Source organism: Tiliqua scincoides, chromosome 1 (genome assembly GCF_035046505.1).
Source record: "Tiliqua scincoides isolate rTilSci1 chromosome 1, rTilSci1.hap2, whole genome shotgun sequence".
NCBI classification, from domain to species: domain Eukaryota; kingdom Metazoa; phylum Chordata; class Lepidosauria; order Squamata; family Scincidae; genus Tiliqua; species Tiliqua scincoides.
The window spans coordinates 111,487,264-111,506,571 of NC_089821.1; the positions used below are offsets into that span (position 1 = coordinate 111,487,264).

Genomic DNA, 19,308 nt, shown 5'->3' on the forward strand with positions numbered 1-19,308 from the left:
CTTGGTGGCACTGCTGAATACAGCCGCTTTTGGCGCTGCTTCACTTGGTGGAGCCACCAGATTCAGGATTGGGTTGCCCATCTGTGGTGCTGGTGTATTTCTAACTGGACACAAATCCAGCGCATATGAAGCACTTTTTAACCTTTTGTTCTTCATGGAGATTTAAGCAAGAACTTAAATCTCTCCCATTGAAGTTAGTGGGACTTGAAAGTATGTAACATGAATACATTTTCTGTATGCAACTGTTAATTGATTTTGGGTGCAATGCTAACCCCTTATGTCAGTGCTTTCCATCACTGGCATAGCGGTGCCAATGGGACATGTGCTGCATTCTGCAGTTGCACTCACGGAGGCCTCCTCAAAGTAAGGGAATGTTTGTTCCCTTACCTCAGAGCTGCATTGCCCTTATGTCAGTGCTGGAAAGCACTGACATAAGGGGTTAGGATTGCACCCTTAAAATAGTCTAAATTTTAAATGTTAGGTAATATTTGAAAATAAAGTCTTGTTGAGCTTGCTTTGCTTCTAGTTTGCTGCTATAAATAGGAAACAAAACAACATGCAAAAGGAATTTTGGGCAGTGGATGAGAGCTGAACTCCCTTGCTTGTGTGTGCAATGTGCTTCCAGTTATACGAAGGGGAGAGAAAACAGCTCTTTGTAATGGCAGTCACTTGTGTTTTTGGGGATGCTGCTCTGGATGAAGGTTTATGGGGGTGGGTGGGTTGTGGTTGCACTGTGTGAAATGCTTTTGTCATTTGAAGTGGGAAACTTAAAGTATATGTGGACAGGCAGAACAGTTCTTAGTGCTAGTTTGGACCATGCCCAATAAATGGGAGCTTGTTTATTAAACCCAGAGTCATCTCACACTTCAGTTATTTCAAATATGCATTTATAGTGTCTCTTTGATATGGGAATTCAGCTGATCAGTGTGTCAGCTAAAATGCAGGTGATTAAAAAAGATACTTTTAAATTGTTGACCAATCTAATTTGCATACATCACAGGCGGAAACCTTTCATAAGCAAAAAGTAAATGACCATCTGAATGCATTTCTTAAACCATAAACTCATAGGCATAGAAAACCATAAGTTCATAGGCATGGAAGGCAAGTACTGAATAAGACACAGAGCCTAAATTGGCAAAGAAAACCCTCACTCAGAAAAATTCCAGAAAATTCTTCACTTGGAAAAGTTCCAAGTGTGATTTTACTTTGAATTAATATAGTTAGGATGACAGTTCCAATTAGATTAACCTGGTTATGAGTTACACTGTAAAATGTTTTTGCCAGATTTGATAAAATATCAGTTTCACTAACTGACAGATGCATTCATTTTCTGTGGTACACTATACACAGCCTAACCCGTGCTAGAACAGGCAGGACAGCTGGCCTGCCCCATATCCAGCTCGGAGCTGTGGTGAGCTGGCTGCCGTGCAACTTGAAATAAAGGGAATTAATTCTCCTTACCCTGTGTTGCATGGCAACTGCCCCAGTTGGGCTACTCAGATCTGTGCCACTGAGATCAGTGGCACAGATCTCAGCAGCCCAGTGTAAGGCCAGGCTGCTAGGGTAGGGGGATTCGAATCCAGCCTAATACCTGATACCGCCCTTTCCCAGGGTTGGTCCACCACTAGACCTCCTGCTAACCACCCTGGGACGTCCCCGTTCTGCCCTTCCCCTGCCCTCCCCAAACCCCTGTACTGGTCTGGAGCAGTTGACACAAACTTACCTCTTTCTGTCAGTGCAGAGGTTAGATGTGGCCTCCACAGGCCAGTGCACATCCTTGCGCCAGCCCAACTGACTTAAAAGTTGTTGCAGATGTGCCTTATGGCATATTTGCAACTGTATTAGGCAAGCGCAGGGGACGTGCGCTGGTCCAGAGAGCGCTCAGGATTGTGTTCTTAGAGACTGAAATTTTGTTTGTGAGTAAAAACCCTATGTTCTTATAAAAGCTAATTTGAAGAAACAAATTCTGGTTCTTTTTCCTTGGATTATTTGCTGTAGCTATTCAAACAGTCATCCTTGTACTTCAGGTATTTGTGAAGATTGTTATTCTTTTATCTCTGAACTCTTTTCAGGAACAAAACTATCCAGGCATACACAATCCATTTAGTTTGCTTAAATCTGGTTGCTTTCATTTGCCTTTAAAGTGCCCTGCCCACACCAGTGCGCTAATCAGTTGCTAGAAGTATTTTTCAGAGAAATCCTATCTTTGTTGGTGCTGGTGGAACAAGTGCATGCACTGTTACAAACATGCTGCATGAACATGTGCAGACTTTCACAGTAGAATCTAGTCCCCATTTTACCATTCTGTCCAGACGGCTGTTATGAGAGACTTTGTCAAATGCTTTGCTGTAATCTAGGATGCTAGACTATTTTTCTGAAAAGGAGATGAGATTAGTGCTGGCTCCTAGAAGTCACCCCAACCATAAGCTTCTTGACTCCCAACTTTCCAAGTGAAAAACAGACTTGCAGCAGAACCATGGTCCTGGAAGCTCTGGGAAATGCTATATACTTCATGTTTCCTTTTCTCAAGCCTCTTAGTTAAAGCCTAAAAAGTCAGAAGTTCAACTTGAAAACCAAGGTAATCTGGGTATCTTGCTCTGTGAAGTTTTTTGTCTCCCCCTTTATCCCCAGAGTAGGTTCTTAGCTAATAGTTCTTGATACCATCCATGTGTTTATCTAATTCTTTTATAGCTATCAAAGCTATTGGGCTTCGCTACACAATGCACTAGTGAATTCTCTATAATTTCATTGGATGTCCCTGGATTCTAAGTTTTAGAGAAAGCAAGAAAGATAAAATAGTTCCTATTACAACTGCTTCATCTTATTGTAGTGTTTCAGCTTCTGCTAAACAAATTTGTTTTTCTTTGACGTTGTTTTAATTTGCTTTCATCTTTAGTACTTTGCATTTCAATTTAATCTTATCCCTTAGGCTTGGGTATCACTTGCATAATAATTTTCAGTACAGCCTAGAATGTTTCTGTCATCTCCAGATTTGCTTCTGTGTGCATCAGATGACTGAATGGCTAAATTTATTTGCTAGGCAGCTTAGGCAACATTTACATTTCACACTTTCCTCTGAACACACTTAATTAACGTTCATTTTGTAGGTAAAACTGTGCAGTGAATTTTAAATATATTTATATATATTTAAACTAGAGCCGCTTCTTTGGAATGATTCTCCCCCCCCCCCAGCTCTCCCACTGGTATATACAGAATCATATATTTCTTTGAAAAGCTCTCCTGTCACCTGTTGTAAGATTTCTAAAGAGGGACTGTGTACTATAAGTTTGTATAACTATTAACATGTTAAATCCTTGCTTTGAGATTTTTCTCTAGATAGCTTTGAAGTAATGGAATCAAAATAAATCAGCTATAATAAGCCTGTTATGAAAAATGCCAAGAACTCAGTGAATGTTTACACGTACCAGTAATTCTTTACATTGTAGGAGGCCAGTGGGAAATGTGAGAAAATCCACAGAGTTCCTGAGTTTACTGTAATGTGTATTGGGAAGAAATAAAAATAAATCACCACAGGCAGATGAGGATGTATGTATTTCTATGGTTTGATTTATGAAAGGGAGCAAAGAGGGCAGTAGCAAATGACTTGGTATGAAAAGAGAAACGATAAAGGGAATGAAGAGAAGTGAAATGTAATCTCTGGCAACCATTGCAGCCATGTGCATTGTTTTGCCTGGCTACCGCAACTGAACAGCAACTAAGGAAGTACTCTAGACTTACTGATCAAGCTGTGACTAAGGAGAGAGGGAAAGACCTTGTTCCCCTGAAAGCCCGGATCTCACTGATAGTGACTGAGCATGTGCTTTACAAGCAGAAGGTCCCAGGTTCAGTCCCTGTAGGTACAGGAAGGAAGAGCCGGCTTGAACCCCAGAGAGCTGTTGACAGTACTGAGTTAGACAGACAGATGGTTTGTCACTATGCAAAGCAGCTTCCTATGTTCCCCTGTTTGTGTGATGCATGCATTGAAATGCTGGACTTTTGTGCCTACACTGGTCTGTCCTGGTGCAAAGTGATTACTTTGTTGGGCTAAACAGGCTGCTAGAGAACACTGTCTGCACAGCATAAAGTCCCCCCCTCACCCTTTTACCCAAGTCCATGGATCGTCCTTCACTTATAGCACAACATGTGTCTACTCAGAAGTCGGTCTCATTTTGTTCAGTGGAGTTTACTCTCAGGAAGGTGTGTAATGGATTGCAACCTTTAAAGATGATGGCCAGTAATTGCAATGGGCTTCATACATGGACTGCATAGTTCCTTTTTCAGTTGGGGTCCTAGTGCTGGAACAGAACTAGCCACAGTATTCTGGTGACCTATGTGGTTGGCCCTTGCACAACAGGAAAAAAAAGGAAGGATGGATGGAAGGAAGAAAGGATCCGGTCTTGATGGCCTTGTTGATGGCCTATAAGGATCTCCTTGACACATGTTTCAAGGTGTGTTGGGAGTGAGGATCAGGAACCAGTGTAAGGCTGAACTGGTTCTTTGAGTCAGAGTGGGATTGCATGGGCAATGGAGGTTCTCCAGCCTTCACTTTTGTAGATAGCATGCCTGTACTGAAAGAGTTAAGTTGTCATCTGTTGATTTATTATTAAACAAAAGGTGTGGCCTATAGTGCAACCCTTATCTGGTGTCCCTGAGTTTATTTCAGGGAATTGGGGCTATTAATAGAGATGGAGAACTATTTTTCCAACTTTGCAACTGGGTGTGGATGAGAGAATCTTCTTATTCTTCTATGTTAAAAAAAAATCGAATGGAACACTTGTTATTAACTGAATATGTATTACAGTGATTACTTTAACCATCTGTTTGTATATTTTTATAGATATAGCCATTGGGGCTCCACATGAAAATGATTTAGAAGGGGCAGTTTACATATACAATGGCAGGAAAGATGGGATATCACCAACTTTCTCACAGGTAAATCTCTTTAACTGTCACTGAAACTGTTGTTTAATAAATATTGAATAAAACAGTGAACAGTTAACATAATGGCCAGCCCAGTCCTACCTAACTCCTTGTGTGGCAATGCAGTGGCGCCAATGTGGTGTCCACTGTGCCCCATGGGGGAGTTTTAGCATGTTGATGCCGCCTCGGGAGAAGGGAACATTTGTTCCCTTCCACCACGGTAAGCACCAGCTGTCACAATAGGTCAACTTGGGCCTGTGCCAGCGTTATCACTGGCGTAAATCTGCGTTGACTTGTGAAGGTGGATTGAGCCCAGGAAGGGAGTTAGGATTCAACTAGTGCCGCCGCCAGACCTGTCCCCTTCTTGGGCCCAATCCGATCTCCTCCCCTGCCCATTGTCTTTTCATTTCGCCCACCCCTTGTCCTGTTTTACCCCCTCCATGCCCCAACCCCCACCCTCTCCCTGCCTTAGCCACTCCCTGCACCCCTTCCAACCCTGGAGCGATCTTACTACTACTAGCGGCCATCTGCTGTCTGTCATCAAGCGGCTATGGCCATTTGCTACTTGTGGCGACAGCCAGCCCATGTTCTCTGGCACTGTCCCTTGTGAGACAGCTATAAAGCTGCTTACACTGCTGGAATGCTCATTCCCATGGCATAAATGGTTCATAGGAGTGGGTCATTAAAAATGACGCTGTACATATCCAGAAGGATGACTATTTTGGGATGCTTCCAAACATTTTCCCCAAATGGAGCAGCCCACAGAGCAACTATTGGAGAACCAAATCAGAAGTAGGAAGGGGAAACCAAAGGACCAGGAGGCGATAAGGAGAAATTAAATGGAAGAAGTTTCCTTATTAGGAAAAGGGAGACTGTCTTTTTGATCTTTCTCCATAAATATTCAGTAGATGCTTTAGTAAAAGTACAGAAGGGAACCGCAATGAATGGAAAAGAGGTAGCATGATACTAGTCTTGAAGTTTCAGGAGTCAAGGTCAACTCAAAAGCTGTTGCTTGGGATATCAGTATTTTAACAGCAGCAATGAACAGAACATTACCTCAGTCATGGTATCTTATGACATTGCAGAAGATGCTGGGTTTAAACTACAGGAGGAACAACCACCATTCCAGACAAAGGCCGTGTCAGATTTGTTCCAAGTGTTCCTTGATTCTGAATTCAACCCAGCCACCTTCTATATGCTGAAACATTGCAAAGGACCACATGATGAGCCACTGGGAGGGGGGCAGCTAAATTTCTTGGCCAACCCTGGCAAGAGTGAACAGAACATGAGGAGAGTGGAGCAAAATTTTCCTGAGGAGCTAAAAGAAACATCAGTTAAATGCAATATTGAGTGTAAATACACTACATTTAAAAAATAGGAGTTAGGCCATAGATCAGTGACAGACTGTAGACTTTGCATGTAGACAATCCAGATTCAGTCCCCACCACCAGCCCAGAAATGGCAGCTGGTGAGACAAGACATCTTATTTGTCCTCTGACAGTGAGAATAGACAGAAATAGTTTAGGGCCAAATTGCCTGACATTGCTGGATATGAGGGTTAGTTTCTTTTGAAATGGGGAGCTTATCTCTTAAGATAGGTCCGTCTTTTAATTTTTAGAGAATACAAGGACACCAAATCAGCAACACTTTACGCATGTTTGGTCAATCCATATCTGGAAAGATTGATGTAGATAATAATGGACATTCAGGTGAGTTAAGTATTTGTTTCTCTTTTGTTTAAAACAATAGAAATAATGATGTTGCTGTTAAGATTTCCTATTTACTCTTCTCTAAATCATAGATCCAAGGTAGGATACACATTAATAAAACAAAACCAGTATTAACAAGACAAGAATAGTCACAAAATATTTAGTTTTAAAACTTCAGTTCTGAAATGATCAGGTTATGTGTACGTTAATGAAGATATAAATTAATTTCATTTTCCAGCAGCCCCACTATCCTTTACATATAACGTAAATTATATACAATTGCATATAAAGGCAATTTGGAAAAAATAAAATGGAAAACATAAAAAATTTAACTCTGTAAGGGGGGAAAAATCCAAAGTTCAAAGTTTTTATATTATCCTTATGGTATTAGTGTTATACAATGCCTACATGCCAAGTTAGCACTAATGGTGCCTATAAATTGTTCCTCTTTGAATGTGTGGTGCTGACAGTTTTCATTTTGTTTAAAAATAGGAGTGATTCGTCACATGTATTATTAAAGCTGTGATCTTATAAATCCTTGCATGCAAACAAGTTATCTTGCCCTCTGCAGTATGTACTTCTAGGTAAACATGCATAGAATAAGACTGCATGTCACAGCAATATGGAAATTAAATTAGTTTTGACAAATATTGTAAAGAGCAAACACAAAGGACCAATAAGGCTAAATAATGAAAAGGAATTCAAGGAATATTATCTTTGAGTTGTCACATTTCTATCCCAGCTTGTCTTCAAAAAGATTTAAGGAACAGATTTGAATTTGCATCCAGTCTATAAATTGAATCTCATTTTGCGTCAGTATAATGACGCAGTAAAATGACGCAGTATAATGACGCATTTAGATATAGGCTGATGGGTTCTGAGCTGTCTGTGAAAGATCAGGAGAGAGATCTTGGGGTGGTGGTGGACAGGTCGATGAAAGTATCGACCCAATGTGCGGCAGCAGTCAAGAAGGCCAATTCTATGCTTGGGATCATTAGGAAGGGTATTGAGAACAAAACGGCTAGTATTATAATGCCATTGTACAAATCTATGGTAAGGCCACACCTGGAGTATTGTGTCCAGTTCTGGTTGCCGCATCTCAAAAAAGACATAGTGGAAATGGAAAAGGTGCAAAAGAGAGCGACTAAGATGATTACGGGGCTGGGGCACCTTCCTGATGAGGAAAGGCTACCGCGTTTGGGCCTCTTCAGCCTAGAAAAGAGACGCCTGAGGGGGGACATGATTGAGACATACAAAATTATGCAGGGGATGGACAGAGTGGATAGGGAGATGCTCTTTACACTCTCACATAACACCAGAACCAGGGGACATTCACTAAAATTGAGTGTTGGGCGGGTTAGGACAGACAAAAGAAAATATTTCTTTACTCAGCGTGTGGTCGGTCTGTGGAACTCCTTGCCACAGGATGTGGTGCTGGCGTCTAGCCTAGATGCCTTTAAAAGGGGATTGGACAAATTTCTGGAGGAAAAATCCATTACGGGGTACAAGCCATGATGTGTATGTGCAACCTCCTGATTTTAGAAATGGATTATGTCAGAATGCCAGATGCAGGGGAGGGCACCAGGATGAGGTCTCTTGTTATCTGGTGTGCTCCCTGGGGCATTTGGTGGGCAGTTGTGAAATACAGGAAGCTGGACTAGATGGGCCTATGGCCTGATCCAGTGGGTCTGTTCTTATGTTCTTATGTTCTTATGTTCTTATAACTGCAGATGGCACTGCTACACGGGTACTAGCAGGGCCATGAAGGCATGCGTTTGCAAGCACAAAAAGCCCTATGACAGTTCAAATGAATAGTTTCTTCTTCATTCCTGGGAAGAGGAGAGAAATGAGAATAAAGTCATAAACGTTTAGACACATTTACAGTGCAAATTTTTTATATTGATTTCCCTTCAGTTTAACTATTACAGCTTAGCCAGTTGAAGTTTGTGGGATAGATGTGTAGGTGTTGGGCCCCCAATTTGTATTGGGGCTATGACGGGTTCCTACCAAGGACCTAATCTAATTAGCTCTCCACCCATGGAACTTCTATTTGGGAACAATTAGGGGGTTAATTACATTCCCTCTTCACAGGTAATAGCTCCAGGGGGCATAGTTTGGATCAGGTTACTGAAATGGAGGGAAAGCCGCTCTTTCTCCCTCTCCAAATACCATGGTTCCAGTCCAAATTGGTTCTCTCCTGTGACTGCTTTTTGAAGGAAAAAATATCAGATGTGGCAGACATTGAAACTCCCAACATAATGTTTAGTCCTTAGAATTGGGCTGTTTGATTCAATTTCAGTTCCTGAATGTAGGTGCTTGGAATTGCTGAGCATAGAATGATAGCTCTTTTTTTGCTAATTTGCTTCCTGTTATGTTTCTGTGTATTCCCTTACACGTTGGAGAGATTTATTTTTCCTTATTCATCTGTGGTTGAATGGTTCTAAATTAATCTTCAGCTTCAAAATTCCTGTGGAGATTGAGCTGCAGCTTAACTATGGTATAATAATTGTGATGGTTTTATTTAACATAAGGAATAAAAAATATATATAGATACACCTTGATGATTTTTCTTTAGGAAATTCTAGTGATGTATGTGGCTTAATGTGTCAGCATAGGCCTTTAATTAATAATGTGCAAACAGTGATTTAATACAGTCCAGAGGTGAATGAGCAATGAGGAGATTTTGCCTCAGAAATGATTTCTGGTGACTGATGATGATCATCAATCTGGGACTTTTTCCTACAGATTTAGCTGTTGGTGCTTTTCTGTCAGATTCTGCAGTGCTGTTGAGGTGAGTTCCAACACATTTTGATGCTTAGAGACAACTGGATATGTAATTTACATAATAGTAACTGAAGAAATACGTATATGCCACTGATCTCATGAGGCTGCTTACCTGAAGTTCTGTACTTCAGTGATATATTTTAGCAAATACTTTGCAGTGTATAGAAAATGTCAGTAATCGATTCCCCAAGCAAAGCATGCCTCAGAATTAGTGTGTCAAACTGTATGTGCATGGTGTTATGTGTTTATCCTGACAGTGTGCCCAAATGCTAATTAATGCACATTATTGGGAGAGGTAGAGAGGAACCTTGTGACCATGAACTTTCTTATTTTTCAGGACCAGGGCAGTAGTGATTGTTGAAGCATCCTTAAAACACCCTGACTCAGTAAATCGAACTAAATTGGAGTGTGTGGAAAACAAACAACCAGCTGTGTGTGTGAATCTGATGCTTTGTTTTACCTATAGTGGCCAAACGGTCCCAGGTTCTATTGGTAAGCTGCTTGCTGTGTGCTGCATCTTCCAGCGCTCCGTTGATAAAGAAAATGGTCCATCAATTCAATTTAAAAACTAGTGTTTAGATCAGGGGTGCTCAATAGGTGGATCGCGATCTACCAGATCGCGAGGCAAAATGAGTAGATCGCGGAGTGCCGATCCCCCCCCTTTCAGGTGACAGTGGGAGGAAACGCTGGGAGTAAGGCCCATTGTACTCAATGGGGCTTACTCCCAGGTAAGTGTGGCTAGGATTGCAGTCTCACAGCCTAATCCTAGGCATGTCTACTCAGGAGTAAGTCCTGTTATACTCAGTGGGGCTCAAGGTACACCAACATACATTGTACACATAAATGTTATATGTTATGATGGCGCGAACATTGTAAAAAAAAAAAAAACTCTGGTAGATCTCCGGGCCTTGCTGGGTTTCAAAGTAGCTCTCGAACCAAAAAAGTGTGAGCACCCCTGGTTTAGATGCTGGTAGTTAAATGGCACGGGACATCCCAATCCTAATGCTGGGTAGCACTGGTGGCCTACCACTTCCCCGGCTGTGGCTGTCACAAAAGCTCCTCCCACTGACTGACGGAGCCGTTCCAGGCAGCTACAGCAATGTTCAGGCACTCATTGAACCAAACCCCGTCTCCTGCATGTTGCTGTCACTGCCCAGAATGGCACTGATGGTGAGTGAGAGGGGCTGCATACATGGCATGTTGCGGCTCCTGTAGTACTTACTGTTTTGCTTCCCTCTTGCTGTGCAACTGAATCTAAATAAATGGGTGGCTGACTCAATATTTACTTTGTTACTGGAAGACAATGGTGCCCAAAGAACGCATTTGCAAACTGATGGGATGTATATGGGAGGTACAACAGGACTGAAAAGAATCATACAGAAAAATATTTTAATTCAAACTTCCAGATTTTCACTACAAGGAAAACAATCCAGTGTAGGGTGAGGCTCATATAAGAGCTTAAGAGCACTGTGTGATGCTAAGGAAGATACTGTAATTTTCCCAGTTCTGTTAGTGGGATCAAAATACCATTTCAAAAATGATAAATATTTTTAAGGTTCTCTTTTGCTTTTCATCATGTTTAGAATGATGAGAAATGATGTGCTGTAGGGAAAAAAAACACTGCTGCCATTCCAAAGCTCTGAAAGACAGTCGTGTAATAGTTAAAATGTGTCAAAAGTGACGTCATGGAATTTGAATGACATTTTAAGAAATTATTCAGTAAAGTGTGCCATAATGGTAGGCAGTATTAAAACAACTTTGAAGTTACCTTCTAAATTCTTCCTCTGACATTACTCTTTTTAATTTTTTTCCAATCTTTAGTGTTGCTTTATAATCTAAACCTGGATGTTGGCAGGAGGGCAGATACTGCTGCAAGGTTTCATTTTTCCTCAAATGGAACATCTGAAGTGACCTCTGGAAGCATTGAAATTTATAACACCAATGTTACTTGCAGGACACACGAAGCATTCATGAGGGTAATGTGTTCTCTATCTTAAATAGGGTAGTTGGAGTGATGGAATGGAGGTTCCAACATGCCAGCAGAGATAGAAGAAGCGTTGCCTACTAGTTGGGGAAAAAATAATCGCCTAGCTTGCTACTGTGCCTTCAACAAAACAACACGATATGCAGAAATCAGTAGATGAAGCTTTTAATGGTTTGGTTGTAATCATTATCAGCTGCTAATGTCCCTGGATCATTCTGTTGCTTGGCACAGGAACATGGGGCTGTGCAAAGATTGTCAATCTTAAATGGATGATTAATCTTTTTATCCATTTAGAGTTGCTTATTAGGAATTAAGCAGTTTCGTTCAAATAGATGAACATAGTGTTCGTCATTGAGTGTTTCTCAAACTGTGGGTCGGGACCCACTAGGTGACTCGTGAGCCAATTTCAGTTGGGTCCCCATTCATTTCAATATTTTATTTAATAGACTTGATGCTTACCATGGCATTTTGGGGAATTGTGACAGATCTGTACTTTTAACAGGCTCCTATGTTTATCCTTTTAACAATGATAGTCAATGGGACTTACTCCTGGGGAAGTGTGGGTAGGATTACAGCCCAGGATTGTTATAAATTTTCCTGCTTGATGATGTCACTTCTGGTCATGAGATCACTTCCAGTTGGTCCTGACAGATTCTCATTCTAAAAAGTGGGTCCCTGTGCTAAATGTGTGCGAACCACTGGATTAACAGGTTCCTCAGAACTCAAGCCAGTGGTCTTCTTTGAGAGCTGCTTGCTAAAAGTAAAGTTCTTACATTGGCTGTCTTTGATGTTTCCATAGCTCAGTAGTTGACACAGCCTTAACAAACGGAAGAGCCTAAATTCAATCCCTGGCAACTGCACATCTTTCACAACATGTCTGTGAAAGATCTCTGCCTGGGATGTTGGAGAGATGCTTCCAGTCTGTGTGAATAACAGTGGGCAAGATTAAACAACGGTTTAATTCAGTGGTTCCCAAACTTTTAAGCACTGAGACCAACTTTTTAAAACTGCACTCTGTCAGGACCCAGCTAGCTTTATGAGACTTAAAAACAAGTTTTTAAAAAGTTCTTAAAGAAAATTAGCAAAGCTCCTCTGGTTTAGTACTCTTATGCTAACTTTGAACAATCAGATAGTACAAAGATGTATACCTTTACTGGGGCTGTATTGATTTATTTGTGCATCCTTTAAAAAAAAACTGCAGTGAAAAGTTGCTACTGCTTCAACCTCAGCAATGATTTCTGCAAATAAGATCTCATGAGGCTCTATAGCTTATTGAATACCATGTAGCAGATAAGATGATAGCATGCTGTGATACATACAGTGATACCACTGAACCCAAAATCTGTAAAATTGAAGGGGTTAGCATAACCACTAAGATTTATGAATGGTCACTAAGAACAATGATGTTGCTAAGTACAAATGTAAGAACTATGAAACTCAAACAATGAATAAAAAATAATCAACAAATACATTCAGGAGAAATGAAAAAATGTTGGTGAAGAAGTGTGATGTGTTTTAGTGTGAACAAAAATAGCCCCAAAATTCCTTCTGCATTTTTACTAAGATCTAATTTGGAGCTAATTTCTGGTTGCTTTTCCAATATTTGTAAGGAAAAGAATATAATATTGGAAACTGTTGTTACAGTGCAATCCTTAGCATGTTTATTGAGAAGTAAGTCCAGTTTTATTCAATGGAGCTTACTCCCCAGTAAGCATGTATAGGATTGTGCTGTTGGTTTATCTTACAAAATTTATTACGATTTAGCAAGGAATATGAAAACATAGCCAACATAAAAGCAGATCAGTACAAAATATGATTGAATACCACACAACTCCAGTAACGTAAAAAAGAGAGAAAATTAGATTTTACTACAGATGAATCCAGCATCATCATTAGCATGTCTACACATAGGGAAATTAAAAATAGCACTTGAGTTGTACATTGAAAGTTCAGTGTTGTTCATATATCCTGGAGTTAACCTGTACCCCTGAAATGGACAGTCATTTGCTACTTACCTTCATGTTGTGACTTGAAGTGTTATAAGGCAGGATTTTCTTTACACACATCTGTTTTTTTATATAATTAACTCACTAGGTTTCCAATTTTCATAGAAAGATGTAAGGGATATCCTGACTCCTATATATGTTGAAGCCACCTATCATCTTGGACATCATGTTTTACGGGAAAATAGCACAGAAGAACTCCCACCACTCCAACCAGTACTTCAACAGAGTGAAAAGGACAATATTGTACGCAGCTCGGTAAGGCACTGGACTTCTTTGTATTTGTCAAACTACATAAAATATTTACATTACATGATGCATTTGCATGTTTATCCAAGGCTGATCATATAGCTATATAACTGACAAACTTTGCCAAAAGTTATATACATTCTGTTTAAAAAGTTTGCAACAATATGAAGTGTGGCTGCCAGTGGCAGTCATTGCTAAGTTAAAGAAACTTTCCTGGGTGACTGATGGCTCTAGGACAGTGATTTTCAACTTTTTTCATCTCGTGGCACACTAAAATGGTCAAGGCACACCATCAGCTTTTTGACAATTGACAAGGCACACTGTGTTATTAATGGGGGCTCACATCCCCCAATGGTCCTATTGATAAATGACCCTCTCCCAAATTCCTGCAACACACCTGAGGACCATTTGTGGCACACCAGTGTGCCACGGCACAGTGGTTGAAAATGGCTGCTCTAGGACTTTAGATGCAGACCTATGTGTCTTCTAAGCCCTGGGTGACCTTGGGCCAGTCACTTTCTCTCAGCCTCACCTACCTCACAGGGTTGTTGTGAGGACAAGAAGGAGGGAAGGAGCAGCTGTGTAAACCGCTCTGAGCTCTTTGGAGGAAGGGCGGTATAAAAATGTGAATAAATAAAATAAGCCCTGCTTGGTGTCTTGTAATGTTGCAGCTAGTTCAGATTTTCCTTTTGTCTCGATAAGGATCTTCTTGGGGTGTGTGCAAAAGTGATTGCATAGGAATTGCTTTATGCTTCAGATCTCATGATTTGGTGTCACTGACAGTTGTAGATACTAGACTCTTGCACAGAGAAAGCAGGAGACAAAACGAGAGAGCTAAGCAAGGGTCCAGAAGCAAAATGAAATTTGAATTAAGAGTTTTGAGCTTGTGGCGTACAGAATCACTTGCATGAATATGAGATACTGTTTTACCACTAATCTTTGTTTGTTCTTTCACAGTTTTTGTTTGCCAGATTTTGCACTCAAGAAAATTGTTCTGCTAACTTGCAACTTTCAGGAAAACTTGCATTTCCAAAGTAAGTAGCGTATGATTAGAATGTATTCAAACTGAGCAGTGTGGGATTGATTTTAGGTGCATTAGTCCTGTAGTTTGTAGTCCTGAATCCTACAAACTGTGCCTTTGTAAAAGTCCCCATAAGCTTGGTGACCAACTACTTGAGCCAGATAAACAATTGAATAGAATGCTTACAGTTTTTTTTAAGAAGCTTTCTAAATATAAAAGAGTTAAAATAACTCAGTGCAGATACAAAAGTGTTTCAAAGCAAATGTCATTAAAAATAGTCACCATGAAACTAAAACCAATCCCTAACAAAACACTTCTTTGAATAAGTTTCTTGTTCTTACCTAAGCTTTGCAGGCAATGAGGATCTAGGTGGCACACGGGTGGCATTTGGGTCAGCTTGGCTGGGCCCTAGTCTATAGCCCACATACATCAGAGGGCACATCTGACTGAGACCGCCCCTGAAAACTCAATAACAGTGGTACATATAGTATGCTCTGAAACATGGGGGGGAGGGAGTGAGGGGATAAAGCAGTGGGAATCCATTGTTTATACAGGAAAGATGTATGCAGGTGAAGAGAGCTGAATGCAACTGTATAGTCTGCTTGCACAAGGTGGGGGAGGGGGGAATGCAATTTCTGCTGAATCCCTTCCATCTGCAGCCTCTCTTGCACTGTTCCCAAGGGTCATCCAACTGTCTTGGGGGATGAGTGGGGTTACAGCATGGAGGAGGGGATGGGAAAGTTGGGGTTCAAGAGCAGAACACTGCTCATGATTCTGTGGATCCAGTCCCTTGCATTGGTTAACCAGGGAGCCATTATTGATCCAGTGGAGGCCAGAAGGTTATATTCTGAGCTGTTCTTCTACTCGTGCGCTGGGGAAATTCTGCCTTGCACAAATGGAATTGCCTTCCATTCATGGAAGATAAAAGCCCAGTGTTCTTGATGAAACGCTAATTTCTTTCAACAATATATATTCTGATTCAGAATCAGCACAGCCAATTTTTATTTTTAAGCAAAGAAGGACAATAAGTTTATCTTTAATTAGTGTAATTAGATAGTGGTGGTTATGAATCTTCCTCATTATATTGAGTCAGATTCTTACCTACCTTGTTTTGGTTAAATAGCTTAAGTTGCCATTAGCTGCATATGTTTCAAATGGATATTATATATCTGAGTAATAATTATAATGACTATGATTGCCAGTGAAAAGCTTTAGTTCGGCTTTCTCACATTCCCAGATGTGCACCTGGTGATTTATTAGATGCATGTGTACATGTCAACCTGAGCCCTTCTTATGGCACCCTGTTAACAAAGTAAAATCCAGCAAAATGTACAACCCCCAATTATTTAAATGTGAAGGAAGAACTTGAGAGCGTACAGCAAGCACAAGATTCAGCCACTGAAATGTTAACATTTGCACTTCTCTCTCTAATTTGGAACTTAGCTGCCTATGTAGTGCTTTTACCTTCTGTTGCCTGTCTTTAGTGCCAGCTTCTCTCCCCAAGGTGTTCAGTGACTAATGTGTTGGTTCTGAGCCAAAATATTTGATAAATGTCTATTTTGAGGCAGCTCTTCTGCAAGTCTTAATTAAACTTTAATGTCAAATTGAAGTTTACTTTTGAATCCTCTTAGGTACCTTTGCTTGTTAACATGATTAAGGAACACTAGGTGAAATATAAGATAGACATGCTCACTCAGGTGCACAAGTCTTCTTTTATATTAACCTTGACTGAAAGTTAAAGGCAAAAGCTCTAGCGCAGCCCAAGGTGATATAAAAATTGTGCTAAATGCAGACACACTTAGCATGTGTTGAGATAATGGAAATTGAAATAGCAGGAAGAAGAGGTATTCACTGCTGACTATATGAGACCAAATTATCTCAGCCGGGCACAAATACTACTACAACAGGTATGTTTGAAAGAAGGATTAAACGGGTGGATTGTCTCTACTCACTCTTGGTGTTGAATTTGCTGTCCTGTTGGCAACCTTCAGTCTCGAAAGACTATGGTATCGTGCTCTGAATGGTGGTTCTGGAACAGCGTCTAGTGTGGTTGAAAAGGCCAATTCGGGAGTGACAATCCCTTCCACACTGGGAGCAAGTGCAGTCTTTCCCTGGTCTGTCTCCCTGGCTATGGGCCTTCCTTCTTTGCCTCTTAGCCTCAGTCTGTTGGCCAAGTGTCTCTTCAAACTGGGAGAGGCCATGCTGCACAGCCTGCCTCCAAGCTGGCCGCTCAGAGGCCAGGGTTTCCCACTTGTTGAGGTCCACTCCTCAACAAGTGAATTTGCTAAGTGTTCACTTAATATGGTTTAGAACAGGGGTGGGCAAACTTTCAATTTTAGGGATCCTGGACCTTTAACAATTGTATAGAAGAGGGAATATCAGCAAGTGAGCATGTCATCTCACAGATGTTTACGCTCAGACAGCCAGTTTACCAGGTGGTTACATACACACAGTGATAAGTTAGTGCAACTGGTTGTCCGTAGTCACCCAGAGTTCAAGGTAGACCACGTAGTAGGAGCACCACCTCACCCACATGCACACACTTCCTTACAGGAGCACAGTGTTTTCTTAACCTGACACATTTTACAAACCAAAGATAGTTCTGTGTTTCGGATTGTTTTGTTCTCTTGTGCCGGGCTGGGAGGAAGGCAGGACAAAAGTCCCAGGCGCTGCTGCCACTTCCGCTCGCTGTGCCACCCACCGGTTTCATCGGGAAACCGGAATAACTCTTTAAGATTGTGCCAGAAGCCTCAGAAGGCTTTTTCGAGTGCTGCAGAGCGTCGCATGAGGCTCTGTTACGACTGGGTAAATATCTCCTAGCACTGCAGAATCAAAGAGTTCCGTGATGGGCCACGGGACCTGACATAGAGCTCAGGATCTGGTGGAGCTGAACTCTACCAGTCCTGCCCTCCTCTCCACCATTCCGCGGTACGGGCAACCACCGAGCAGCGGAGCACTGGCTTTCCATCAGCACTAACCCAGCACGACCTCACGCTGGTCTAGCTCTGGTGCTGGGCTGGCGCTAAGCAGTTACACGAGCTCAGAACTGGGCTCATGGTTAGGAGCAAGCTACATTTCTCCCATCAAAAGTTTCCCATGTGCTTTCAACTATGAACTTTAGAAAAACAGATCATTTGACTTTGTGCTTAGTATTGAGCTAATTGTATTTTTACAGATACAAAAATTAAATGAAATAATTTGTTCTTTTCATATAGGCCATATGAAGAGAAGTCTTACCTTGCAGTTGGGAATGTGAAAACATTAGTGTTAAATGTCATCCTGTACAATGTTGGTGATGATGCCTATCAAGCTGCTCTCCATATTCAGCTCCCTAAAGGTCTTTATTTCACCAAAATTCTACAGCAGGTAAGAACCTGAGTTTATATTTTTTTAAATATTCTTTAGTCAGACATATTTTTCATTGAGCTATCAATAAATTCACAAATATGGTGAACAAATGCAATTCTGAAGTTGTGCAGTATTTTCCCAAGAACTGCTGAGTTACGCTTTTTTAAGAGAACAATGACAGTATTGAACTGTCCCTGGAAAAAATCTCAGTGAACCATTTGCCTACAACAGGGGTGCCCAAACCCCGGCCACTTGCGGCCCTTGGGGACGCCTAATCTGGCCCGTGGGAAGCCCCCAGTCTCCAATGTGCCTCTGGCCCTCCAGAGACTTGCTGGAGCCCATGCTGGCCCGACACAACTGCTCTCAGCATGAATGACCTTCATTCATTCACATAAGTTCCATCTTTAATATATTCATTTATGTAAATTTATTCAAATTTGAAATGTAAATTAATTCTTTTTTTCCCTGGCCCCCAACACAGTGTCAGAAAGATCGTGTGGCCCTCCTGCCAAAAAGTTTGGACACCCTGGCCTACAATATGCTAACTATGAAGTACTATACTTCACAAAACAGGGGAATGAGAAGTGAAGTCTTGTGGAAGAGTTAAACATGTGCATCACTTCCTCATGTTAACTAGCTGGGACACTATTAATTTTCTCTGAATCTTGCTTATTTGGAGGGGCTTGTATTAATACAGTTTGTATTAATCATATTGCAACTGTTTTAATACAGTTTTGTTTCAACATGAAGGAAACTAAATGCATGTTTTAACTCCAGTTGGAGTTAATGGGACTTTTAAGTGCTTAACTTTGATTGGATTTCATGCTTAATTATTTGGGGCTGCAATTCTATGGTCAACACACTAGTAAACAACTTTTGCTAGACCTAGTGGTACCAACCACAAGTAAACTAATAAAAAATAGCTTGGGTTTTTCATAGAATTTATCTTCTTGTCTAGTCCAGTGGACTTTCTTCCCCCCTCTTTATTCAGATATTCTTGTAAGGTGAAGCATTTCGAAAAGTAAACAGAGATAGAATATTGAGAGTGTGTATGTATCTTGGGAATGTGGTTGAAGCTGGGAAATTAATCACATGGAGGTACCCAACTATTAGTTCTTTGTATAAGGGGCTACTCACATGGTTTGGGCCAACACAGTAGCCATGTCGGGGAAGCTATGCATTTTCTCATAACCTGAACCATGTAGTCAATTCTTTGTACAAGTAGCTAGTTGGACATCTAGAAACCTCCATAATTTGGTTTTCTAGTGGCAACAGTGTCATCCTGGGTAT

The 19,308-nt window shown here is 41.0% G+C and overlaps 1 protein-coding gene across 1 annotated transcript in view; it reads left to right on the forward strand.

The window, feature by feature from the left end:
* The window catches only part of ITGA4 (integrin subunit alpha 4), a 55,085-nt gene that overhangs the window by 23,038 nt on the left and 12,739 nt on the right, over positions 1-19,308 (forward strand). The window contains exons 11-18 of the mRNA XM_066635138.1: positions 4,838-4,932; positions 6,539-6,629; positions 9,375-9,420; positions 9,751-9,905; positions 11,235-11,389; positions 13,509-13,658; positions 14,607-14,683; positions 17,886-18,036. Of these exons, the coding sequence (XP_066491235.1) occupies positions 4,838-4,932; positions 6,539-6,629; positions 9,375-9,420; positions 9,751-9,905; positions 11,235-11,389; positions 13,509-13,658; positions 14,607-14,683; positions 17,886-18,036 (920 nt within the window). The remainder of the gene's footprint in view (positions 1-4,837; positions 4,933-6,538; positions 6,630-9,374; positions 9,421-9,750; positions 9,906-11,234; positions 11,390-13,508; positions 13,659-14,606; positions 14,684-17,885; positions 18,037-19,308) is intronic.